We start from the raw sequence: 27334 nt of genomic DNA on the forward strand, positions 1-27334 counted from the left end.
ATGATCACGGTTACAAGAGTGCTCTATCTCGAGAGCTATTGTCTAAACCTAACTTGTCCAACTTGTGGAACTTGTGAATCTTGTCCCCTTTTGGGGAGCCCTGCCCCTCCTTAAGATTAGGACTAGTCTATCTCTAATACAAACCGGATACAAGTCCAGGTATTAACTCCTTGTAAGATAAATGTTCCTCATGCCTTTCCTCTTAAACCGGCCCACCATTAACCTAAACTGGCCTGCTGGTCCTTGGGCCTTGTCATGCATCTGGAATACGCGTCGGGTCACCAATGAATCTTCAGGCTCGTGAATCGTCATACCAGTGAACCGCCAGACATGTAAACCGCCAATCCTCTGGCGGTTTACCAATGAAACGCCTAATCCGGCCGGGTTATACTTCCGGCCAGTTTACGCCGTGGGGTATATCCCCGACAGTCCCCTTATGACCTGGCATCTTAAGCTGCAAATAAACATAACACGGCCTCGCCATGAACTTGGCATAAGCCGGTCGTTCAAACAGGGCGTGATACGGACTCTTGATTTTCACCACCTCAAAAGTCAATGTTTCTGACCTTGAGTCATGATCATCTCCAAAAGCCACCTCTAGAGCTATTTTGCCCACTGGATACGCAGACTTACTAGGCACCACACCATGAAAAACAGTGTTTGATGGTTTAAGATTCTTATCTGTCAACCCCATACGGCGAAAGGTATCATAGTAAAGGATATTGATACTGCTTCCCCCATCCATAAGCACCTTGGTGAACTTATACCCCCCAACTTGAGGTGCCACCACTACGGCCAGATGACCCGGATTATCGACCCGGGGTGGGTGATCCTCTCGACTCCATAAAATGGGCTGCTCAGACCAGCGCAGATACTGAGGCATTGCCGGTTCAATAGAGTTTACGGCCCTCTTGTGAAGCTTCTGATCGCGTTTACACAAGCTAGTGGTAAAGACATGATACTGCCCGCTATTCAACTGCTTCAGATTGCTCTGATAACCCCACTGCTGCTGCTGCTGATTCCCCTGATGGTTATAACCTCCTTGATTGCTCTGGTTCCTTTGATGGCCATGTCCGGTTTGATTGCCTTGGAATCCTGAACCGGAGCTGCCACCTCCATAACCCGGCCCATGAAAACCACCTCCTGAACCGCCGGGCGGGCCATTGTCATATTGAAACATATTGGAGTTCTTGAACTCTCGCATGATGTAACAATCCTTCCAAAGATGTGAAGCTGGCCTCTCCTTCAACCCATGCTTTGGACAAGGTTGATTTAGCAGGCGCTCCAGATTGGGGCCTGACCCTCCGCCCCTCTGGGGCTGTTTGCCCTTACAACGCTGACCGTTATTCTGAGCATTGGTGTTAGCCCCAAAATCCAAACTATTGTCTGCTTTGCGCTTACCATTGTTCCCATGACCTGCCGGGTTATGCTGCTGTCCCTTGGTGTTGCCGTTCTTCTTCCCTTTCCCCGGTTTGTCCTCCTCTGAGTCAGGGTCTTTGGTACTATCTGAATCGGCATATTTAACCAAAGCGGCCATAAGCGTTGACATGTCATTGCAGTGACGGTTGAGCCTTCCTATCTTCAGTTTAATTGGTAGAAACCGGCAATTGCCCTCCAATGTTAACACTGATGTATCCGCGTTGATGCGATCCGACGAATGCAGAATAGCTGAGACTCGCTTCACCCAATGGGTTGTAGACTCCTCGTCCTCTTGAACACAAGCGGCCAGGTCCACAATCGACATAGGCTGCTTACAAGTATCTTTAAAATTCCTGATAAACCAGTGTTTTAACTCGGCCCATGATCCGACAGAGTTAGCTGGTAAGCTCTTTAACCAAGTACGAGCTGTCCCCTCTAACAACGATGAAGTATTTAGCACACACCGCTTCATCCACATCCAGCATCTCCATTGCCATCTCATAACTTTTAACCCATGACTCTTGTCGGGGATATACCCCGCGGTATGACCCGGCTGGAGTTGTAAACCGGCCGGGACTTGGTAAACCGGCGGAGAGTTAAGATAGAGAGTCAAGACAGATGGCTAAGACAATGTTAAACCGGCAGACAATGTTAAACCGGCAAACAATGTTAAACCGGCAGACAATGTTAAACCGGCAGACGTTAAGAAGCCCAAGAAAGGAAGTCAAAATAGTTTAAGTTAAAGTCCGAGTTGGACTCCACATGTAACCCGCCCCTTCAACATATATAAGGAGGGGCAGGGCTCCTCAAAGGGGGACAAGCAAGAAGAAACAATCTCTACGGCTAGACACAACTAGAGGAGAGCCGGTTTACGGCGACTCCCTCGTGATGATAATGAGATCTAGCCTCAAACAACATGTAGGGTTGTTACCGGATGATGTTTTCCGGGGCCCGAAGCTGTCTAAACCCTTGTCTTGTGTTGCATCTCTCGATTCCGCTCAACCCCTCTCAAGCTACCACATAGATGCGTTGGCCTCGCGACTAAGTCCTCACACTAAGGACATCTGACGTGTTAATTCCACGACAGTTGGCGCCCACCGTGGGGCTCGCGTATGATGGTGTTATGTTTTTGGAGGGATTTTCTCTCAGGGATCAAGAAGTTCATGATTAGCCGGATGAAGAATCGGCGAGGAAGAATCGCGTAGGATAACCTGCCTACGAGGTTTTGGGTCAAAGAAATTAGGGTTCCGTGTGCGCCGCCACACAATCTGTCGATCCGCCAGTCCGAGTAAATACAATTTCCGCCGGTGCGGACCGGGAAGACCGAGCCGGACTCAAGATTCGCTTCAATGTTCCAAAGCTGCTACCCTGCTACTATCATTACACATTGTATATACCATCAAATCGGGTCAGTATTAAGTACTGATACTACTACGTACTAGTGGCTGACTTGGTACTTACGTGAAGGTGCTGGAAAGATTTTTTGGGTACACCAACCAAAGGAACAGAATTCTAGGAGGAAAAATCAAATCAACCAGGTGCTGACGTACTTCTAAAAAAACTGGAGGAGGTGGACGTGGATTTTGTCAATCGAAGCGTGGCTCCGCCTCGTCGCCCAGAGCCGGCTCCTCGCATCGGATCTCCGCCTCGCCGAGGAACAACTGGCCACCTCGCTTGATGGAACCGGTGCTTCGCGTCAGTCCGAGTCATCGCCGCGGTCTGCCTCTGGGACGCCTCCTGCCGCTGGCCGTCTCTCCAGCGGCTGCCCGTCTCCACTGCGGTTGCGCTCGACTACTCCGAGCTGCGGTCGCCTCCGCTTGTAAACCGGCCTCTGCCATCTTCACCTTCAGCCGTTTCCAAAGCGCTCCCGATGTAGAGTACTAGAGCAGGCCTGCCTCCGCCTCGCCGGGTCAACTCCATGGACGGCCGCGCCTCTTTTTTCCACCACCTCGACTACGGATTCGAGCGTTGCCTCCGTGACTGACCTCGTCTTCTCTCCCGAATCCGCCTTGGTGTCGCTCGCTGCACCTGATCCGAGTCGTCCAAGAGCTCTGCTTCTGACTTGGCTTCAAGCCGCCTCAGTGGCCGACTCTATCTCCGCGTTGCCAAGTCACCGCCGCGGGCTCGGCATGAACCTCCAAGATGCCTCCGCCTCGAGCCGTTCTGCTGGCCTCTGCTGTGAAACCGTTGTGGCTGGCTCCGACCGTCAACACCACCTGGCCAAGCCGCCGCGCCTCCAACCGCAACTCCGAGCTGCCGTCTCCACCTCAAACAGCCGTAAGGCCGCAGCTTTGCCCCGGTCTTGAGCTTCCGCTCCTGCAAGCTGCCTGGTGTCGCTCTGCCTCCGCCGCCGGGTCCGCCATCAAAGCCGTCGCTGCCGAGCCACCAGTGCATCGCTCCGAGCCGCTGTCACTAGCATGCCTTCGCCGCTGGGCCGCCAGCGCGTCGCTCCGCTGTCGGGTGTCGAGCCGCCCTTGCGCAGCCCCTGAACCGCCCCGCCGGAGTCCTTGCTGCAACCCGGCCGTCCTCGGCTCCTCTCGTACGACCTGCGCCCCGTGAACCGGATTTTACTTACTCCTGATGCGGGGAATCCTGCATATTTACATCCTCCGCGTCAAATCAAGTGATTGCCGAAGAGATGCAAACTTCATTTTCAACAGATACACAGAACATACTTGTTATGGATTTTCCAGACTCATCAACCCGTCGTGGTCCTCCATCGCATCACGACCGGTCCGCTGGTCTCCGCCCCTGCGGCTGGCATCAAGCGCCGCCTTCAAGCTGTTTATACCCGCCTTGCGCCGTCCTTGCTGGAGCGGCATCGAACCGCCGCTGATCTAATCCGCCGTGCCTACCGGCGCCCGCGCCTGTTGAGTTGCCACGCTTCAGCCCTCAACCCGCCGGTGCTTCTCCAATCCGCCGCCGGTGTACTTCGGAATCTGCAGCGTAGCCGGCGCACTCTCTCTGAGTCACTGAAGGAATCGGCCTCGCTTACCACCAACCCGGCTTCTGCCTTGAGCCGTTGCCCGTTGGAGCCTCGTTCCAGCCTCACCCAATGGCTAAGAGCCGCCGTGGCCCCTGCCGGAGCAGGCTTCGGGCCGCCCTTGCCCGTGGGCTGCAGCCTGCACCGGTGTCACTCCCGCAGCTGTGACCCGACTCGCTTTGAGCCGCCACGCCGATGCGGACTTGACCGGCTGCCACGCCCGTAACCCGCCGTAGGTGTGCCGCTGACGTCGAGCTGTTGTGCCTCGCCTCCGCTCAAAGTCCGAGCTTCCTCTAGACGCCACCGTCGACCCGCGGCCGTGAACCGGCAAGCCGACCGCGAGCCGCCTGCAGCGTGCTTGGCCTCGCCTCGCTTTGAGCTGCCCCCGCACGCGCTTCGCCTCTGTTAAGTGGCTCCACCTTCATGCGCAAAGATGCCGCTCCGGTCCGCCTTAAATTGCTACTTTGAGCTGCTGCGACAAACCGCCCTGGAAGGCTGCAGGCCCTGGTGATCTGCTCCTATACGCTCCCCTGTTGGTTAAAGAATAGACAGGGATACCAGCTGAAGAAAAGAGAAATGTAAAAGGGATGTGTTACTGATGTTACCGTGGCATAACTGTGAGCCGGCTACTACTCCCTCCATTCCGTTTTATAGTGCGTATAGTTTCCAGCGGCAATACCAATGAGTGAGCTGGCACATGTACTTTGGTCTAATATACCCCTCCACTAACTCTGTCCAGCCCCATGTGCACATCACCTCAGCCACGTGTAATCCCGCCACGGAGAGAAATTGGAGGAAAAGTTCAGCATTCCCGCGTCCACGTCTGCGTGGCCAGCCCCACCCACGCCCGCTCAACCTTTTCAAATTTGAATCAGCTCTCTAGGACGGACCAAGACTGTACTAGTACACCATTTTTCTCTCTGCATCTCATTTCTCTCTAGTTCTTCATCCTGCAATGGCACAGTTAGATTTAAACAACCAGATCAACTGGGAAGATGTCCAAGAAGACTACGGCGGTCTTGCCGGAGAGCTAGACTACGATCTGGAGCTGATTGTCTCGGATGAAGGTACGTCCTCTCTCCCTGCCGAGGTTCATATTTTTGTTGGTGCTCTCGTCTTCTTGCTGATCATTTGCTCACCACCTTGGTTTGTTGATTTATTTTGCCAGAGGACGAACCTCACGAGCATGTGTATGCTGAAGCTGAGCCTAGCCCTGGACGCGGTCATGGCCGTGGACGCGGAGGCGCCGGCCGCAGAGACGCCAGCCGTGGACGCGTAGGCGTCGACCGCGGAGGCGCCGGCCGTGGATGCGGAGGCGCCGGCCGTGGAGATGCCGGCCGTGGACGCGGAGACGCCAGCCGTGGACGCGGTCATGGCCAGAGCGGACGCGGACGAACGAGGTTGGGACTCACTGGAAGATCACCAATTGTTAGGTGGCAGGCTAGCCAACCTCCACTCGGTGACGCCGGCCTCGGCCAACCTTCCGTTCATGTCGATACTGGCATTGACTTGAATGTGGAGTCCGGCGGCGGCAGCGGCGGCGACGACGGCGGACATGGCATGCTTGGCATTGACTTGAATGTTGAACTTGATGTAGTCGACGCCGGAGTTGATGCTGAAAATGTTGAAGGAAACGACGAGGGACATCCAGCTCCAGCTGGTATGCATGCTTGTACTGGTTCATGCATACATGTGTGCTATGCATTGTGGATCATGCATGCTTGCACTGATCGCATACATGCGTACTGCTTCATGGATTCTGGATCATTCATGCATGTACTGGTTCATGCATGCATGTGTGCTGGTTCATGGATACTGGTTCATGCATGCTTATAGTGGTCATGTATACTGGATCATGCATGCTTGTACTGCTTCATGCATACATGTACTGGTTCCTGCATGATTGTTCATATAGTTAGCAATGTAATAAATGTATGATGCCACTTATTTGCAAATGAAGGCAAGAAAAAGAGAAGGCAGTACAAAGATGAAGAAAAGCAAAATCTATTTGCCATGATCTTGGAGAGGTCTTCTTTGGGTAAACTGAATCATGGAATTACTAAAGCTATTGCCGAAGAAACAAACATTCCTTTGCGAACTATACAACTGAGATGGCTGGAGGGAAAGAAGGCTGGTGGATTCCAGGGAGTCTTGAGCAAGAGGACCCAGAATTGTGGCCGCAAGAGGATTGCTTTCAATGAAGATGCTATAAAGGATATTGATCTAAGAAAAAGAACAAGTCTCCAAGATCTTGCTAATGAGTTGAACATGGCAAAGACTACCTTATTCAGGCGTTTGAAGGAGGGCAGACTCAGGCGGCATTCTAATGCCATCAAATCAACATTGACAGAAGAAAACAAGAGGGCTAGGGTTAAGTTTTGTTTGTCTATGTTTCAGCCACTAAGCATCCCACAACAGCCAACATTTGATGGAATGTACAATGTCATCCACATAGATGAGAAGTGGTTCTATCGCACTCGGAAGAATCAAAAATTCTATTTGGGTCTCAATGAGGAAGATCCGAAGCGTACCACACAAAACAAGAATTACATTGAAAAAGTGATGTTCCTTGCTGCGGTGGCGAGGCCTCGATATGATGATGATGGCAACATGACATTTGATGGCAAGATTGGCATATGGCCTTTTACATTCCTAGAGGAGGCTAAGAGGGATAGCAAGAACCGCGATGCGGGAACAATTGTTACTAAGGTGTTGCCGGCGGTGACAAGGAAAGTTAGCCAAGATTACATGGTGAACAAACTTCTGCCTGCCATTAAGGAGAAGTGGCCTGCTTCGGAACGCGGTTATCCTATAATCATACAACAGGACAACGCCAAAACTCATATTCCCGTCAATGATCCTATGTTTTGTGCAGCCGCAATGGCAGATGGATGGAACATTACGTTGATGTGCCAACCACCAAATTCTCCCGATCTGAACATATTGGACCTAGGTTTTTTTGCAGCCCTACAAGCTTTATTTCAGAAGTTGTTCCCAGGTTCACTAGATGACATTGTTGCCAAGGTGCTCCAAGCATATGGAGAGTACCCCCCTGAGAGGAGCAACCGCATCTTCCTCACTTTGCAGTCCTGTATGCGGGAGATACTCAAACTTAATGGCAGCCAACACTACAAGGTTCCACACATGAGAAAGATGGCTCTAGCAGGAGCTGGTCTTCTCCCTCCTAGGTTACCATGTGATCCAGCAATTGTAAATGCCGCAATTGAGTTCCTAAATGCCACCATCTAGACATGGTCATTGTCTATGCATGCAGCTGTTTGCAATCTGGACATAGTTTGGGTTCAATGGATCAATGTAGTCTGGACATATTTTGGCAAGAAATGATCAATGAATCTGGACATATTTTGGGTTCACTTGATCATACTAGCAATCTGGGCATATTTTGGGTTCAAATGATCAATGTAATCTGGACATATTAATCAATGTATTATGGACGTGTTTTTTGTTTAGTTGATCAATGATAATTACCATGCATGAAACTGAGCTAACCACCAAGCAAAAATGAGTAATTTGTTCTGGTCATGGTCCATGCAAGCAAGTGAATGAAATCTGATTATCAGCATTCATTTGACAATAAGAAAAATACACATCATAGGACAATTCGTGCTACTGAGGACACTATCTACATTCACTTGAGAAACTACACAACACCAACTTTTCAAACAAAATACTCATCACATCATATCACCATGTCCATGCATGCAACCAAATTTGAGGTGAACACACTCACATCAGATAACCAGGAATTAATAACCTGAGCATACTATCCCTTACCTCCATTGTTCGTTCATCGAGCGAGTCACCTCCGTGAGCGGGCATGGAGTCAGGCACAAATAATACATCGGTCTCGGCATCCTCGGGCGGCACCTCTTCACCGTCGTCGGTCTCGGCGTCCTCGGGCGACACCTCTACGCCGTCGTCACTCTGGGCATCCTCAGGCACCACATCTACGCCGTCGCCGGTCTCAGCGTCCTCGGGCAACACCTCCTCACGGTCGTCACTCTCGGCATCCCCGGGCAGCAACTCTAAGTCATCGTCGGCCTCGGCGTCCATAGGTAACACGTCTCCGCCGTTGGTCTCGGCGCCCTCGGGCAGCAACTCTCCGACACCGTCTGTCTCGGCGTCCTTGGGCAGCAACTCTCCGACGCCGTCAGTCTCGGTGTCCTCGGGCAACACCTCTTTGCCGTCCTGGGTCTCAGCATCCTCGGGTGACACTTCTTTTCCGGCCAAGATGGGCAAGCTCGATGTACTAAGGACATGCACGCCATTACTTGGGCAACAACTGAGCTTGTTCCCGTACATGCATCCTGTTCCTGTACTTGGGCAGCCGCCAAGGACATGCACACCTTGTTGAATGAAACTGAGCGGCATGGGTGAGGCATCTTCTACACAGACGCCGACATCGGCATCCTGGGTCACAAGCGAACCTTGGTTGGTGTGGCTGACATCAAATCCGTTGACGTACTCCAGCAGGTCCTCCTTACTGAGGGCATCCAGCCAGTCTCCAGCGCAGCCCTCGCCAGGGACCTCCTCCTCTTCTTCCCCCTCGGTGTCTTCGAATTCCCGCTGCCGCTTGCCAAATCGTTGAGCAACTCGTCCGTCCAGCTTGGGCATCTTGCCTAGCAACAGCTCAATTTGCTGTATTGCCACCTTTGCCTCCTTCAACAGAGCCAGGACCTTCCTCCTCACCTCTCCCTCAACTCCTCCGCCCATGAAGACCGCCGCCTCCGCCACACCTCTCGGCCCAGATCTGTTGGACGGCTACTGATGTGAAGCGGAGAAGATCGATGAGAGAAGGAGAGGAAGCGTTGTGGGAGTTGGGGATCAGCAAGGGAGGTGGGGATTGATGGGGATCAGCGAGGAAGAAGGGAGATCGGTGGGGATCAGCGAGGTGGGGAGGGAGGTGGGGAAAGCAGCGAGAAGAAAGAGATAAGGGAGAGAGAGAGAGGCGAGCGATGCGGTGGGCTGGGTGGGGCGCTGGCTGTTCGATTAGGTGGGGGGCATTTTCGTCCAAAATCGCTCGAGAAAGGAGATACGCACTACATTGTGGAATTTTTGTCAAAAACTTATACGCACTATAAAACGGAATGGAGGGAGTACTACTCCACGTGAGGATAAGGCTACATGTTCACGTTTCATCCGACGAAAATATCAGGATATTACTTTATCTAGATGTTGACTTGTCAACCCAACCAAAACAGTGGGGGTCGCACCTGCAGCCTTGAAACCGGACTTGCCTCTGTTACACGCCACCGGGCCCCTCTGCTGCTGTCATAAACCGCTGGCATGTTGCACTTGTTTTACCTCATTGCTAAACCGTCATTATGATGATTATGGTCTCAAACACCAGCAAAATAACTGGAGATACATGAGTGTTATATACGACTCATCAAGGATGAATCAGGTGATATCCATCTAGAGTTTATTTTCTTAGCATATATTGTTTTTGTCAAGAAACAATTACTTGGTCTATAATATTTTCTGCAGGACCATTATTCCTTAAAAAAGGGGGTGTCGCGTAATGGGTGCACGCCAACATCACTTTTTCACTAGTGCTTGTCCGTGTCGTGATGCTCGATGGATACATACCTTCACCATGGTGATGATCAGCTCTGCGGTGGATAATTTATGGCCTAACATATCAGGTGAAATCCATCTAGTATATGTTTATATTATATTGCTTTCTTTAAAAAAGCAATTACTCCGGCTTGCAAAGTTATCTAATGCAGGACCCTAAACCATCGTATTGGTGCAAATTTAAAGGCCGTCAGAAAATTTCCGGCTTAAAAAGAAAGATTCCGGTTTAAAATCCAGTTCAAGGGAAAGCTCTCTCCCACAAAGCTTTGAAGCTCTCAATATCCGGTTTAAGGATTTTCGGTTAAAAAAATCTCTCGCAAGTTCGAGTCCTCAGAAAATATTAAAGGGGCCAAAGAGAATTTGTTGCACACCACAACTCAAACATAGGCACCCGGCGAGCACAGCTCAGAAATATATCACATGGGGGCTTCTGCTTGCAAAGCGGAGTCCTGTCCATTAATCCGGCTATCACACCACAACAAAGCTTGGGAGCTTCACACCCAAGGGGCCAAAGAGAGTCTTGTTGCTACGCACAACTCAAACATAGGCACCCATTGAGCACAGCTCACAAAGTTACTTGGGGGCTCTTTGTGTAAAGTAACAAAGAGTTTGAAAGGACCCTTGTAATTGGGTATCGACCCACGGCTTGGAAGCCTGGTGTATTCACCTAAAACCTCGGGTTAACCTGCCTTCATCAAGTAAGCCACTCCTATCCAGGTAATCCTGACATGACCCCGTCGAACGTTTGACAAGTTACTCTTATACAGACCCTGAACTTGTCAAAGTTAAAACGACGATTGGTTAGTTGGAGGCCCATCTTAAAAGGCTTTGTCAAATGGTTTAACTCAGCGGCCTGGCAGCCCATGAAAAGCCTCGAATTTGGGCCTGGCAGCCCTTGAAAAGCCTCGACTACACGGTTTTATTTGCCTTTGTCAAGATTTTTCTCTTTTGATAAATTTTATGTTGAACCGGTGTCTATTGACCCGGCATGACTATTAGTCATCAAATTAACCCGGTGTTCGTTAACCCGGCTCGACTTTTAACTACAAGTTGTCAGTACATAATCACTTATAATCCGGTGTTTATTGACCCGACCTGGCTTTGGACTATAAGTCGCCAGTATATTTCGATTGCGCCATTAGAATTATGCGCTTATAAATCATTGGGTATATTATTCAAATAGCCGACATGGCTGGATTTTAATTATGGTTATCAATAACCAGTATTATGATTAATGTTTCCAAAGTCGCTTTTGCGCAATGGCTATCATATTATCAATAGATATGATTTATTCTACAATTGAAGGAATAGTCCCGAGTTGCTGCAGGCTTACGACCCGGCACTTGGGGGCTACATATTTCAGTTGAAATTACATCAAATACACAAGTCTCATGTCGCTGCAAGCATGCACCATGACACTTGGGGGCTAATGCAAAGTCATTTTTTGCTCACCTCATTGAAGACCCGACTCATCACATCATAATGAGCCGGCCCTTGGAGGCTACCAATTGCTCTTGTCAACAATTCAAGGTACACAAATTTTCATTTATCATTGAAGGGTCCACTGCTCAGTTGGTAAAGCACAAGGCTCTTAACCTTGTGGACATGGATTCAAGCCCCATGATGGGGGTTACATCATATGATGTTATTTTCATTGAAGTATATATCAAAGTCCCAGCTCAATATTATCTTACTGAGCCGGCCCTTGGGGGCTACACGTTGCTGTTAAAGTTTACATGATTATATTTACAAAGTCCCTGCTCATTATTGAATAATGACCCGGCCCTTGGGGGCTACACTAGTTGAAGTTTTTATGAGCATAAGGCAATTTCAAGTCCCATGTTGCTGCAAGCATGACAACTCGTCACTTGGGGGCTACATATGTGGAATACTCAGTTCTGACTGCTGATTGAGATGAACAACCCAGATTTCTTCAAGCTTGTGATATTCATATTGAAGCAAGTCTTAAGCTGTTGCTATGCTACCTTCTTAAGACATGGGGGCTACAAGTGATAGGCATATAAGAGGTATATTTTCTAACTTGATGTTAACTACAATTATGACCCGGTGCCATTAATATTTATAAACCGGAAATGATAAACCGGCAAGTTCAATTCTTAAACCGGCAATGTTCTACATTCTTAAACCGGCAAGTTCTACATTCTTAAACCGGCTGAAGATCAAATGAGTATTTCAAAGGCCAATATTTTTGTTAAGCATTGGGAGCTGAAGTCAAAGGAGTTATTCTTCACAATATTTCTCTGTGACAAACCAATATCAGCAAATTGATTATGAAGCTGGCCTATTAACCCAGATTTTCTACAAGGAAATGACAAGGATTTAAAGATGCTCAGGATCAGTTTAACATGGATAAATCCAAATTAAACTGGGGGCTAATGTCGGGGATATACCCCGCGGTATGACCCGGCTGGAGTTGTAAACCGGCCGGGACTTGGTAAACCGGCGGATGGTAAACCGGCGGAGAGTTAAGATAGAGAGTCAAGACAGATGGCTAAGACAATGTTAAACCGGCAGACAATGTTAAACCGGCAAACAATGTTAAACCGGCAGACAATGTTAAACCGACAGACAATGTTAAACTGGCAGACGTTAAGAAGCCCAAGAAAGGAAGTCAAAATAGTTTAAGTTAAAGTCCGAGTTGGACTCCACATGTAACCCGCCCCTTCAACATATATAAGGAGGGGCAGGGCTCCTCAAAGGGGGACAAGCAAGAAGAAACAATCTCTAGGGCTAGACACAACTAGAGGAGAGCCGGTTTACGGCGACTCCCTCGTGATGATAATGAGATCTAGCCTCAAACAACATGTAGGGTTGTTACCGGATGATGTTTCCTGGGGCCCGAAGCTATCTAAACCCTTGTCTTGTGTTGCGTCTCTCGATTCCGCTCAACCCCTCTCAAGCTACCACATAGATGCGTTGGCCTCACGACTAAGTCCTCACACTAAGGACATCTGACGTGTTAATTCCACGACAACTCTGGTTGCAAATCGGTGGTATAATTGGGCACCTTACGAGGGCCTTTAAAATCCTTGGGCAGTCGTACATTACGCAAAGCGGGGGTAAGACACGACACCCCTAAAGAACTGAAGACCACGCCTGGCTCCACTGAAGCGGTAGGGCGAACCGGAGTAGGTTGACGAGCTACATGCAGAGCTGCTAACTCGGCTTCTCGGCGTGCACGACCATGATCCACTACATCCTGCGCATTAGCACCACCACCTGCCGGGTTATGCCCTCGCGGCGAGTTACGGTGACGTGCACTGCTCGACATGGCCGGTTCGTCCTCAACGTGCCTGCTATAGCTCCGACTTGGGCGGTGGGTGGAGTGAATCCTCTCACGACTATGCGAATAAGCCTGCTGCTGGTTTAAAGTTGTCCGAAGGAGCTCTCTGGCCCATCGTGTCTCAATCGCCACTGGTGATTCGCCGTCTGTTGAGGATATAACCACTGAGGGTAAACCGCCCAGGAGGGGCCGGTTCACCTTCATTTATACTGAAGCCCAAGGAAACCCGGAAGATGGCACTTTACGGATGAAGCTTAGAGGCCCAGAGCCCACAGGCGGTTTAGGGCCCATGATAGTAAACCACCATGATTGTATAAACTTGCATTGTAAGATAAGAAAGAAGAGACCGAGGCAGACACTTGTATGAGCCAGCCTCGGGACTCTGTAGACCGGCCGGGATCCTCCTGAATATATAAAGGGGTGACCCGGCGGCGGTTCAGGGACAGAAAAAACAACAACTCGAAGCCAGACTAAGCGGATTCGCTCCCTGGTCTTCGAAACCCCAGCAATACCAATCACAACTAGACGTAGGCTTTTACCTTCATTGAAGGGGCCGAACTAGCATAAACTCTCGTGTCCCTTTGTCCGGTTTAACCCCTTCAAGATAACCAATAGTGATGGCTCCACGACTAAGTCCTTCCATGAGGACATCTGCTGTGACAATTCCACGACAGTTGGCGCCCACCGTGGGGCCATCGCACGATGGTTTCGAGTTCTTGAAGGGCAACTTCGATGGACGGAGGGGATACGCTGTGGGTCGGATGACGAAGAGTCGCCGCGGCAAGCTCTACATCGACAACGCAGGATGGGGTCCCGAGGCTAATTCAATCGAATACGGGTACTGAGTCCCCTTTGGTGGGATTCACGTCTTCATCGGCAAGATCGGCGAACCAGCCCCCGAGCCGGACACCTGCACCGACATCATCGTGACGGCTCGGCATGCAAGTTCTTCACTTCAGCCTGAGGCCAGGCATGTTTTCGTGGGTGTCGTCCACGGTTCGGGTTATGAGGAGGAACCGATCTCCGATGGAGAAACCGTAGTCCGCAGTGATGACGAGTCTTCCGGAGAAACCGAATCGCTTTACCAGTTGTACGACGGTCGGATTGAGAAAGGATCTGAGGGCAACAGTATTCCGGATTCCCCCGGTCTGCCAAACTGGGCCGCTGTCTTCATGGCCGGCACACGACCGGCGCCTCATTCATCTACCGCTGCAGCGGTACTCTCCGGTTCAACGACGGCCATGCCAGTAGGTGCAGGAAGCTCGGCGCCGCCTCCGGCCCAAGTCTTGTCTGATTTGTTCGATGCTCTAGCGGCACTGATGTCCGCAGAGGTAGACGCAGCAGCCAGGGATCAGCACGATGCGGAGATTCTAAAAGTGAAAGATCAGATAGCCCAGGCTAAAGCGGACCTGGCAGCAGAGAACGCCAGGATGGCCACAGAGCGGGCCGAGTTGGAAGCACAGGCTTACCGGATTAGACTAGATCAGAATGCTTCAGAAGAGGTCATGAGAAGAAGGTACCGATCACGTCTCCCGTCGGTTTATGAGCTGCAAAATCTTTTCAACACGCCAGGTGCAGGAGCTGGTAACCAACCCGCGCCAAACCGGGCGGGGGCACCAGAAGCAGGAGCGCCGGTTCAGCCACGCGCAACAAACCTGCCTCGCCAGAACAACGTTGTATTATCAATGCCGCCTGGGCATTATTCCAACCCGTTGTATAATATTGTGGCCGCCGCTTCACGCCTGGCGGCTCTCCCAACCGACGGCGAAACACCAATTGCGGTGGAAGCGCGTCGGGCCAGGGATCTCCTTTAGACAACACTGAATCAACAGCAAGCGTATTCACACAGCCGTGAGAGGATTCATTCCACTCCCTGTCCAAGCCGGAGTTATAGCAGACACGTGGAGGACGAACCGGCCGTATCCAGTAGCGCACGCCACCGAAATTCGCCGCGGGAGAACAACCCGGACGGGGGAGGTGCTAATGCGCAAGATGTTGTGGACCACGACCGTGCACGACGGGGGGCCGAGTTGATAGCTCGACACGAAGCACGACATCATACTCCGGTTCACCCCACTGCCTCCGTGGAGCCAGGGGTAATGTTCAGTTCCCTAGGAGTACCATGTTTAACTCCCGCACTGCGTAATGTGCGATTGCCCAAGGATTTCAAGGGACCTCGTAAGGTACCAAATTACACCGCCGAGTTGCAGCCAGAGGCGTGGGTGGAGAGCTATGAGATGGCAATGGAGATGTTAGATGTGGATGAGGCGGTTTGTGCTAAATATTTCACCATGATGCTGGAAGGAACAGCTCGCACCTGGTTGAAGAGCTTGCCAACCAACTCTATCGACTCATGGGCCGAATTAAAGCGCCGGTTTATCCAGAACTTCAAGGATACGTGCAAGCAGCCGATGTCAATTGTGGATCTGGCCGCTTGTGTCCAAGAGGAAGGGGAGTCCACGATCCATTGGGTTAAACGAGTCTCAACGATTTTGCATTCGTCATATCATATTAATGCAGATACCGCGGTATTAACGTTGGAGGGCAATTGCCGTTTTAAGCCATTGAAACAGAAGTTGGGAAGGCTCAAACGTCATTGCAATGACATGTCAACACTCATGGCCGCTTTAGTTAAGTATGCCGATTCAGATAATACCAAGGATCCGGATTCAGAGGAGGACAAACCGGAGAAGGGAAAGAAGAACGGCGGTGCAAAAGGGCAGCACCACAACCAAGGGGGCCATGGGAATAACAGTAAGCGTAAAGCAGATAATTCAGATTTGGTGGCTAACACAAATATGCAGCGTCGCAAAGGTAAACCGCCCCAGCGCGGCATGAATCTGGAGCGTTTGTTAAACCAGCCCTACCCGAAGCATGGAACCAAGGAGGCCCCTGCCACACATCTTTGGAAAGATTGTCACATAATGAGGGAGTTCAAAAATTCTGATTTATACCGGTATGATCAGGATCCACCCGGCGGTTCAGGCCCAGGTTTCCATGGGGGCGGCGATTCAAGCTCTGGATTTCAGAACAACCAGGGCCATCAGAACAACCATGGTAATAACCAGCAGAATAACCAAGGGAATCAGCAGCAGTCAGGTCACCCCAAGCAGTTGAACAACGGACAATATCATGTGTTCACTACCAGCTTGTGCAAGCAGGATCAGAAACTTCACAAGAGGGCAGTCAATACTGTTGAACCGGCTATACCACATTATCTACGATGGTCGGAGCAGCCTATTGTGTGGAGCAGGGAGGATCACCCGCCCCGGGTTGACAATCCGGGACAACTAGCCTTGGTGGTAGCGCCTCAGGTGGGAGGCTATAAGTTTACCAAGGTTCTGATGGATGGAGGGAGCAGTATCAACATCCTGTACTATGAGACTTTCCGTCGCATGGGTTTGACGGATAAGAATCTTAAACTGTCAAACACTATCTTTCATGGTGTGGTACCAGGTAAGTCGGCCTACCCTGTGGGAAATATTGCTTTGGAAGTTGTGTTTGGAGATGAGTTTGATTCCAGGTCTGAGACTTTGACCTTTGAAGTGGTGAAAATCCAGAGTCCATACCACGCGCTATATGGACGGCCGGCTTACGTGAAATTCATGGCGAGGCCCTGTTATGTCTATCTACAGCTCAAGATGCCAGGTCATAAGGGGAAAATCACAGTACATGGGAGTCGAAAGATTGCCTTGGATTGCGAGGAAGGTGAAGCGGCCTATGCTGAATCGGTTTGTGCAACAGAGGAGCTGAAATTCTATAAAGACAATGTTGATCCAGCGGACATGACCCCCCTGAAGAAGCCTACGACGGAGCATGACCCGGCCCTCACGTTCAAACCGGCTAATGAGACTAAACTCGTTGACTTCGTCCCTGGTGATTCATCCAAGCAGTTTAGTATCAGTACAAATCTGGATCCGAAATAGGAAAGCGCGCTCATCGAGTTCATCCGTGAGAACCGGGACATCTTCGCATGGAAACCTTCTGACATGCCAGGTGTACCGAGGGAACTCGCTGAGCACACCCTAAATATTGATCCTAAGTTTAAGCCGGTCAAGCAGTACCTTCGCCGCTTTAACGAAGAAAGACGCAAGGCCATCGGCGAAGAGGTAGCCCGGCTACTGGCGGCTGGGTTTATTGTCGAAGTGTTTCATCCCGAATGGTTGGCTAATCCAGTGCTTGTTCTTAAGAAAAATGGCACTTGGCGTATGTGTGTAGACTACACTGATTTGAATAAAGCTTGCCCGGCAGATCCTTTCGCTCTCCCGCGTATTGATCAGATCATTGATGCAACGGCGGGTTGTGAGCGCCTGAGTTTCCTGGATGCTTATTCAGGTTATCATCAGATTAAGATGGCAGTTAAGGACCAGGAGAAGACAGCCTTCATCACTCCCTTTGGAGCCTTCTGCTATGTTTCTATGCCCTTTGGGCTCAAGAGTGCCCAAGCAACCTACCAGCGTTGTGTGCAAAATTGTCTTCACAAGCAGATCGGGCGTAATGTTCATGCCTATGTGGATGACACTGTGGTGAAATCCAGAAAGCAGGAAACCCTGATAAATGATCTCAAAGTGACGTTTGACAATCTTCAGGTTTACAAAATGATGCTCAACCCGGACAAATGTGTTTTTGGTGTTCCAGCAGGCAAACTCTTGGGTTTTCTTGTGTCTAACAGAGGTATTGAGGCAAATCCGGAAAAGATCAAAGCAATCACATCCTTGGCTAAACCGGCATGTATCAATGACGTTCAGCGTCTGGCGGACCGGATTGCAGCCCTCAGCCGATTTATCAGCCGTTTGGGAGAGAAGGCGATTCCCCTGTATCAGATGTTGAAGAAAACAGATAAATTCGTCTGGAGTGACGCCGCAGACACGGCATTCAAAGAGTTGAAGCGGCAGCTAGCTGAACCGCCAGTCCTCGCTGCTCCAATTGATAATGAACCTCTACTGTTGTACATGGCTGCCAATGCCCGAGCGGTTAGTGTGGCGATTGTGGTTGAGCGTAAGGAGTCTGGGAAAGAATATCCGGTTCAACGACCAGTTTATTATATCAGTGAAGTACTGATCGAATCAAAGCAAAGATATCCGCATTGGAAGAAGCTAGTGTATGGAGTTTTCATGGCAAGTAGGAAACTCAAGCAATATTTTCAAGGCCATCCTATTACAGTGGTTAGTTCTGCTCCCTTGGGTGATATAATCCAGAATAGAGAGGCAACTAGCCGGGTTGCGAAGTGGCGATCGAGCTCAGTCCCCATAGTTTGAAGTATACACCCTGAACAGCCATCAAATCTCAGGCGCTTGTGGACTTCATCAATGATTGGACCGAGTTACAGGCACCAGAAGACAAACCGGATAATACATACTGGACCATTCACTTTGATGGATACAGGCAGCTGGAAGGCTCGGGGGCTGGAGTTGTCCTCACTTCCCCTCGAGGAGATAAGATTTGTTATGTTCTCCACTTAATGTTTCCTTGTACTAACAATGCAGCGGAGTACGAGGCCTTGCTCCACGGTCTTCGTGTAGCTAAGGAAATGAACTTAAGCCAGGTTCGATGCTTTGGAGATTCTGATCTGGTGGCTCAGCAAGTTTTTGGTACTTGGGATTCTAAAGACCCGCTCATGGCGGCTTATAGGCGCGAGGTGGATATTGTAGCAGGTCACTTTAAGGGTTATCAGGTGGAGTACATCGACCGGCGCAAGAATGAAGCAGCAGATGCTCTAAGCCGACTGGGATCTCAGCGTAAACCGGTACCACCTAATACCTTTCTAGATATCTTGCATAACCCGTCTGTCAAGTTGCCTACAGAGGAGGATTTAGCTGTTCCTGATCCGGAGGCCCAGTTGGTAACTGTTTTACATGCCACTCCGGATTGGACGGTTCCATATTTGGCGTATCTGAACCGGGGCGAATTACCAGAAGACGAACTTTTTGCCAGGCAGATAGTCCGGCGGTCCAAGTCTATGGTTGTTCACAATGGCGAGTTGCACCGTTCTAGTGTTTCAGGCGTATTCCAATGTTGTGTTTCTCCTGAAGAAGGACAAGAGATTCTACGGGAAATCCATGAAGGGGATTGCGGTCACCATGCCAGCTCAAAGTCCTTGGTTGCTAAGGCTTTCCAACACGGGTTCTACTGGTTGACAGCTCATTCTGATGCGGAAGACTTGGTAAAGCGGTGTGACGCTTGTCAGAAATTTTCACGTCATGCTCATGTTCCTGCTCAGGAGTTACGCATGATCCCCATCACTTGGCCGTTTGCTACTTGGGGGCTTGATATGGTTGGACCCTTTAAGCATTCTAAGGACAAGAAGACCCACCTGTTGGTGGCGGTTGACAAGTTCACCAAATGGGTTGAAGCGGAGCCCGTCAGTAAATGTGATGCAGCCACGGCGGTTCAATTTCTCAAAAAGATCATTTTCCGTTTCGGTTTCCCACATAGCATCATCACAGATAATGGTACGAACCTTTCTAAAGGTGAGATGGAGGAGTTCTGCCAACGAGAGCACATCCGGCTTGATGTAGCGTCCGTGGCTCACCCCCAGTCCAATGGTCAAGCTGAGAGGGTGAATCAAGAAATCCTGAAGGGTATCAAGCCTCGGCTCATGGTCCCTTTGAAGCGGACGCCGGGTTGTTGGGTGGAGGAATTACCATCTGTGTTATGGAGCATAAATACCACCCCAAACCGATCTACGGGATATACACCCTTTTTCCTGGTTTATGGGGCTGAGGCTGTCCTCCCAAGTGATATTCATCATGACTTGCCCCGGGTCGCGAATTATGTTGAAGTGGATAACGAGCAAGCACGCCAAGAGGCACTGGACCTGTTAGATGAGAAGCGAGACATGGCTTTGGCTCAGTCGGCGGTTTATCAGCAAGACCTGCGGCGTTACCACAGCCGCCGGGTTAAGACAAGAACCTTTCAAGAAGGCGATTTGGTACTTCGGCTCATTCAAGACCAGACTGATATGCATAAGTTATCCCCACCTTGGGAAGGGCCTTTTGTGGTCAGCAAAAATCCGCACAACGGATCATACTACCTCATTGACGTTTGAGAAGACTCACGTAGCTCTGAGGAGGAGACCCGGCGGCCATGGAACATAGCTCTCCTACGGCCTTATTACACTTGAAGCCACATGCTTTTCATATGTACATATTTCAACAATGTATATATTATGATTAATATAATAAACCGACATCCTTGCTATCAAGCAGGGCCTCCGCTGTTTTCTTATTCTTCAAATATCTGTTAACATGGGGGCTTCCTATTCAAACATAGGTGTATTCACCAAAGAGAACATAGCGTTACTACCCTCCTGATGCAGCTATCACGCCACAACAAAGCTTGGGAGCTTCACACCCAAGGGGCCAAAGAGAGTCTTGTTGCTACGCACAACTCAAACATAGGCACTCATTGAGCACAGCTCACAAAGTTACTTGGGGGCTCCTTGCGTCAAATACCAAAGAGTTTGAAAGGACCCTTGTAGCTGGGTATCGACCCACGGCTTGGAAGCCTGGTGTATTCACCAAAAACCCCGGGTTAACCTGCCTTCATCAAGTAAGCCACTCCTATCCAGGTAATCCTGGCATGACCCGTCGAACGTTTGACAGTTACTCTCATTGAGACCCTGAACTTGTCAAAGTTAAAACAATGATTGGTTAGTTGGAGGGCCATCTTAAAAGGCTTTGCCAAAATGGTTTAACTCAGTGGCCTGGCAGCCCATGAAAAGCCTCGATTTGGGCCTGGCAGCCCTCGAAAAGCCTCAACTACAGTTTTTTGTTTGCTTTTTTCTGCCAATTTTTTGTTTTTCGTGAGGTCTACGTTAAACCGGAGTTTCTTAACCCGGCATGGCTTATGGATCTTCTATTAAAGTATACAATTAAAGGTAATCCGGCATCCCTCAAAACTGGTCTGGCTTTGACACTTTGTCTCCAGCAATCGGCCGGTGTTCATCACAACCCGGTTTTATATCATATATGCCAACATGGCATGGTGGAAGTTGGGTTTTCACCTTTTCTTCAAATCACAATTGGTAAACCAATAGCAATGTTTTATATCAGAGGTATGATTTATTATTGCTGCAACCATAGTTGCTTACCAAGTTGTGTTGGGTATTTTGACCCGTCCGGTGGTAAACCGCCTGGACAGATTTTCCTTATGCCAGCACAGGGATTGCATAATATTGTAAAAATACATAAGCCAGTACTGAAATTCTCATGATAAATCAACGCAAAGTGTATTCCGCTGCACGAGGGCAACGGATCAAAGTATTTCCACTAGCTTATTACAAGGCGCTTGAAGGCCCAAAATATGGTATTTCCAGTAGAACAAGGTTTCTGGAGCATCACTCTAATTGCCGGATCAAGTCTCATTACCATGTTGATGCGAAGTTGATGGGTCATCTAGCGTCGGTTCAGCCTCTTCTTCCCCACCTAGCGGGTTAAGGCCTGAAAGATAGCTTCTTCACTGATAAGTTCTGACGGATCAATATCATGGGCATAAGTGTGCTTACGGATTCCTGGAATAAGATTTTGCGCCTCCGGAATGACAGGGTTAGCCCGTTTGTTGTTGGCATCATAATAAGACCGGTGAACCGTCAAGTTAGCATCTTCTGCCAGCTAACTCGCCAGAGGACGCATTTCCCTTGTCACTCTTTTAAGGGCTGCATCATCAAAATCTGCCATGTTTTCTTGTGTGCTTGGAAAGCCTTTGGCAAGGTCAACCGGATCCAAGTCAGCTATCCATGCTTTGGCTCGGGTAAGTGCCAACAAAGCGCCGGCCCTGGCAGCAGATCGCTTCACCTCTTCTAGTTGTGCCGGTACCATGGATAGCCTTGTCAGAGTATCCTTGATCAGTGTTGGGGCCGGATTGTCATAGGAGGCTCCACAGATAACCCGTTGAGCATCAGTGTAAAGTTGTTCCAGAAGAGTATATGTTGCTTTCAGCTTCATCCGTACGTCTAAGCCCAGATGAGTAATGCGGCTCCCTGCAACGGTTTCAGAATTTCATATTTCAACCGGCACCTTACAACATGGGTATTTCAAATACTTTGCTAGGAGTACTTACCAAATACTGCGGAGGTCATGGTGTTCACTTGGCACTTTAACCCAGAAAGCTCTTCTGCCACCGGTTTAAGTGCAGATTCGGCGTCTTCAGCCCGTTTCAGCAATGTCCCCTTTTCAGTGTCCCAGTTGGCACGTTCCGTCTTGAATTCTTCTTTCAGTCGTTCTATGGAAGTTAAAGCGGCTCGAAGTTCATCTTTGGCTTTGGAAGATTCTTCTTGCTGAGATTTGATAATTTCTTGAAGATCAGCAATCTGCGTCCGTTGATGGTTCATGTCAGCCTGCCAAAATCAAGAGGAGCATTTCAATATTTTATCAAAAGTCCCAAGCATACAACTGGTTCTACACTTGGCACTTGGGGGCTAATGCGGATTAATTCTTTCTTACTGCTTATTCAAAGTCCCAAGGATTCATACAAGTTTCAATCCTGGCACTTGGGGGCTAATGCGTATTAATTCTTTCTTACTGCTTATTCAAAGTCCCAAGGATTCATACAAGTTTCAATCCTGGCACTTGGGGGCTAATGCGGATTAATTCTTTCTTACTGCTTATTCAAAGTCCCAAGGATTCATACAAGTTTCAATCCTGGCACTTGGGGGCTAATGTGTGTTTGTTCAAAAAACTTAAAAGTCAACAATGTGCAGCTTGGAAATTCAAAGTCCCGGTTTGTTTTTACAAATTAAACCGACCCTTGGGGGCTACAGGATACAAGGCAGTGAAAATACAAAGATAAGGAGGAAAATGTCTACCTCATAATGTTCCTTCATCAGATTTACCAAGTCAGCCTCATTATCTCGACTTGTATAAAGCCGGTTCAAGAAACCGGAATGAAGATCATGGGCAGAAAGATTAGCATATTTTGACATATCAGTTTCCATCTTCCTCTTGCCCATTGAAATAAACTCATCCTTAGTGGTATGTTTTGCCAAGACAACTGGATCACCCGGAGCGGTATAAGCAGTGCCAGTAACAATAACGTCATCGTCTTTGGCTGGGCTTGGCGGATTAGCACTTGAATTCAGTGGATCAGCAGCCGGACTTGCAGGCATAGCATAGCATGTGGACTTGAGGTATCCTCATGTATGGCCGGATCAGCTTCCGGCGGATTAGCATTGATAGTTGGCTCTGGCAGGGTAAAATCATCCATGAGATTATCGAGATTTTTATCAAGATCCTCAGGAGCTTTCTCCGGCTCAACTTCACAGGTAGGGGCGCTGGTCTTGGCCTTCTTACTCAAACGAGCTTGAGCACTAATATTAAAACAAAGATTAGCATGGTCAACTGAGTTATGAAAGAGAAGGGAAGACTACACACTTACCCAGGGACAGTTTTCAGTGGAGGCAGCTGAGTGGTTGATGAACCACCAGACGAATTAGAAGATGCCTGATAATTTGAATCAGATGAATTGAGAGGGCATCGGAAGAAACCTTTCAAAAGATAACGTTTTTCAGAAGAACAAGCAACCTCTGGACGACGTTTCCGGTTTGGGGTATGAGGTAAACCGGAAGAAGTGACCTGTTGACCACTATGCTGGGTTGTGCGACGCCCTTCGGTTTGCTGTGTCTTCAAAGAAATTTTTTGATCCAAATGAGCAACAGGGTGAGAGCATTTCACTTTTCGAACTGCACGGCGAAATTGTTGAACCGACACAAGTTCCGAGTCAGAAGAAAAACAAATTACCTCAACATGATCTGCATGGCTGGCCTCCGCATCATCCTGGAAATAATCATTGTCAGTAAAAATATATGGATAGAAGTCAAGGGAATCAAATTTTACCTCTTCAGCCGAGTCATCGACATCTTCTGGTGGTTCTAAAGACTCAGCAGTTTTCTTTTTGGCAGCTTTCTTGATGACCTTGGTCTTACTACGAGGAGCCTTAGCTACTTTGTCTTGAGTTTTCTTTTTCCAAAAAGAGCTACTGGCCTATGGGATTGCACAAAGGTATTATTATAGCAGTGTCAAAGCGGAGAAGGATAAGGAAAAGTACAAGGTTAAAATATTTACCCCTGGCAGTTTGTTGGAGGCGTAAAAAGGACGCAGACCAATTTGAGTACATACGGCAAGCGGTTCGTCGAGTATTTTCTTTACACTTTCACTGACTTCATCGTCCGTCAGTTCTATTGAATTAAACCGTTGAGGATCATTGGTGTTGCCAGTGTATTCGAACATCAATCTGGGCCGGCGGCTTAAAGGAAGAATGCACCATGAAATCCAGCAACGGACGAGTTCAACACCAGTTAAACCATTGGCAAGAAGAGCCCGAAGTTTGGCGAGTTGAGGCGCATAGGCTTGTCGATCTTTGGCAGGCAATCTCTGAGGTAAAGGGCGATTATTGCTGAGCTGGTGCGGATGGTAGCCCCGCAAGGGATTCTCTTCAGCAGGGGCGGTATTCTGACAATAGAACCAGGTTTGGTTCCAGTCTTTTGGATGGCTGTGAAGTTTGGCATGAGGAAAACCAACTTCTTTCCTCTTTTGGATTGACACACCGCCAAGTTCAGTATTAGGTCCATCAGAAAATTCCGTCCGGCGGTTTAAGTGAAAGAGATCTAGAAAGAGGTCAACAGTTGGTTCTTCTTGCAGATAAACCTCGTAGAATACTTGGAATTGCATATGTTGGACACAGAATTTGGTCCAATATCTTGAGGATGAAGTTGGAGCCTGGCAAGAACATCCCGGAAATTTTTTGATCCGGGAGGACTGAAACCTCGAGCTAAATGTTGCAAGAATACAATCACTTCTCCATCTTGAGGTTCAGGGGGGCTCTCAGGGCCAGGAACTCGCCAACGGAGGACATTTTTTGAAGCCAAAGCGCCGGTGGTGATATATTCATTGATTTGCGTTTCTGTGATCCGAGACGGAACCCAGTTGCAAGCAGCAAATTGTTTCGTCATCTTACAAAGTCTGTAAAAGGAAAATGGACGGTTTACGATTGGCGGTTCATATGTGCTTGTCAAAATGTTAAACCGGCAATTCAAGGTATACGTATGAAGTGAACCGGGCATGGCTGTTCAAAGTCTAGATGGCGGTTTAAGAGAGGGCTAATGGCATACGACGAATTATCAACACTAAAGGATAAACCGCCTTTTGGAGGCAGAACCCCAAGCTGGAAATTTGTTAAGTGTGGAACAAACAGGTTTCACAAGTTGCAATTATTATTTTGGATCAAACGATTGCTCTGGAAGGAAAAATTTCTAGACCTAAAACAGTGCAGAGAAGTTCATACACTCAAAGAGGGCTTCCAAACAATGGAAATGAGATCTATTTTTATTAAAGATAAGCGCAAACAATTGCTGCAGCAGTTCTACGTTGTTTTTACAATCTAAACAGGGTATTGGAGGTGAAAACTAACAAGGGTTTGCATCGGGCGGCGATGACCGCCGACGAACTCAACAAAAAGTTCCAATGCAGCTCTGAGAAGGGGAAGGAGAAGAACTCACGGATGTGGACGAGCTGCGGAGGTTCGCCGTCGATTTGTAGTCAGAGTCAGGTCGATGCAGCGGCCTGAGTTGGTGCGGACTGGAAGATCAACGACGGCGGCGGCGATACTTGAGGTCTTCGGGTCGCGAGGAGGAAGACGATGCGGTTTGGAAAGGGAGAAAATGGAAGGCGCCCCGGTTTTATTTATAAGGAAGTGGGATAAAACAGCAGGCGCGAAAATCGAGGAATCGGAGGCGGCAAAAGAGGATGCAGTTGTCGCCTCAATCTTCGGGAATTAATTAAAGAGAAGGGAATCTTTATAAAACTTTTTTATACAGGAATGACGTCACAATGATTTACTACAGTAACAGAAGATGACGTCATGGCGATTCATCAAAGTTCACAGGGAGAAGACAATATGGCGGTTTACGAGAATTGCCGGAAGTTCAAGGATTGAAGACTGACATGAACAGGTTCAAATCAATCTGGGGCCTAATGTTGAGGATATAACCACTGAGGGTAAACTGCCCAGGAGGGGCCGGTTCACCTTCAGTTATACTGAAGCCCAAGGAAACCCGGAAGATGGCGCTTTACGGATGAAGCTTAGAGGCCTAGAGCCCACAGGCGGTTTAGGGCCCATGATAGTAAACCACCATGATTGTATAAACTTGCATTGTAAGATAAGAAAGAAGAGACCGAGGTGGACACTTGTATGAGCCAGCCTCGGGACTCTGTAGACCGGCCGGGATCCTCCTGAATATATAAAGGGGTGACCCAGCGGCGGTTCAGGGACAGAAAAAACAACAACTCGAAGCCAGACAAAGCGGATTCGCTCCGTGGTCTTCGAAACCCCAGCAATACCAATCACAACTAGACGTGGGCTTTTACCTTCATCGAAGGGGCCGAACTAGTATAAACTCTCGTGTCCCTTTGTCCGGTTTAACCCCTTCAAGCTAACGCGTAGTGATGGCTCCGCGACTAAGTCCTTCCATGAGGACATCTGCCGTGACAATTCCACGACACCGTCCATCGGGAGGGTGCCAATCGTGAAGCGGCGGCCACAATGTTATCCAACGGGTTGGAGTAATACCCCGGAGGCGTCGGAACGTACTGTGGCACAATGTTGTTCTGACGAGGGGGGTCCATCGTGCGCGGCTGAACTGGCGCTCCTGTTCCCGGTGCCTCAGTCCGGTTTCCGACCGGCTGGTTACTGGTTCCTGCTCCTGGCATGTTGAAGAGATTTCTTGGCTCATAACCCGGCGAGAGGTGCGACCGGTATCTCCTTCTCATGACATCATCTGAGGCACTCTGATCCAGCCTAAGCCGGTAGGCCTGAGTTTCCAACTCGGCCTGTTCTGTAGCCATCCTGGCGTTCTTTGCTGCCAGGTCCGCTTTAGCCTGAGTTATCTAATCCTTCACCTTCGCAATCTCCGCATTGTGCTGATCTCGGGCTGCGGCGTCCACTTCTGCTGCCATCAATGTTGCCAAAGCGTCAAACAAATCAGACAAAACCTGAGTCGGAGGCGGTGCAGAGCCCCCTGCTCCCGCTGGCGTCGC

The 27334-nt window shown here is 49.2% G+C and overlaps 2 protein-coding genes and 1 long non-coding RNA gene across 3 annotated transcripts; 1 reads left to right on the plus strand and 2 right to left on the minus strand.

The window, feature by feature from the left end:
• Positions 1–2750: 2750 nt before the first annotated feature.
• LOC125541750 (uncharacterized) lies at positions 2751–5597 on the minus strand. Its single transcript, XR_007297640.2, has 2 exons — positions 4095–5597; positions 2751–4011 (listed from the first exon to the last, which is right to left on the minus strand). It is a non-coding gene; the product is annotated as an uncharacterized LOC125541750 (long non-coding RNA).
• Positions 5598–5989: 392 nt separating this feature from the next.
• Positions 5990–9212, minus strand: LOC147985722 (uncharacterized). The gene is made up of 2 exons (XM_087539926.1): positions 8198–9212; positions 5990–6297 (listed from the first exon to the last, which is right to left on the minus strand). The coding sequence occupies exons 1-2, from the start codon at positions 9134–9136 to the stop codon at positions 6256–6258; spliced, it is 981 nt and encodes a 326-aa protein (XP_087396052.1). The 5' UTR covers positions 9137–9212; the 3' UTR covers positions 5990–6255.
• Positions 6416–7651, plus strand: LOC147985723 (uncharacterized). The gene has a single exon (XM_087539925.1). The coding sequence runs from the start codon at positions 6416–6418 to the stop codon at positions 7649–7651; it is 1236 nt and encodes a 411-aa protein (XP_087396051.1).
• Positions 9213–27334: the final 18122 nt, after the last annotated feature.

The sequence above is a fragment of the Triticum urartu genome, chromosome 2A (assembly GCF_056163025.1).
Source record: "Triticum urartu cultivar PI428250 chromosome 2A, HENAU_Tu73, whole genome shotgun sequence".
Classification (NCBI taxonomy): domain Eukaryota; kingdom Viridiplantae; phylum Streptophyta; class Magnoliopsida; order Poales; family Poaceae; genus Triticum; species Triticum urartu.

Bases quoted from the DNA above. Each gene is read 5' to 3' on its own strand.
- LOC147985723 (XM_087539925.1), top strand. From the start codon at position 6,416: ATGATCTTGGAGAGGTCTTCTTTGGGTAAACTGAATCATGGAATTACT.
- LOC147985722 (XM_087539926.1), bottom strand. From the start codon at position 9,136: ATGGGCGGAGGAGTTGAGGGAGAGGTGAGGAGGAAGGTCCTGGCTCTG. The intron at 6,298-8,197 runs GTAAGGGATAGT...ACAATCATGCAG, and splicing joins TCGATGAACGAACAATGGAG to GAACCAGTACATGTATGCAT.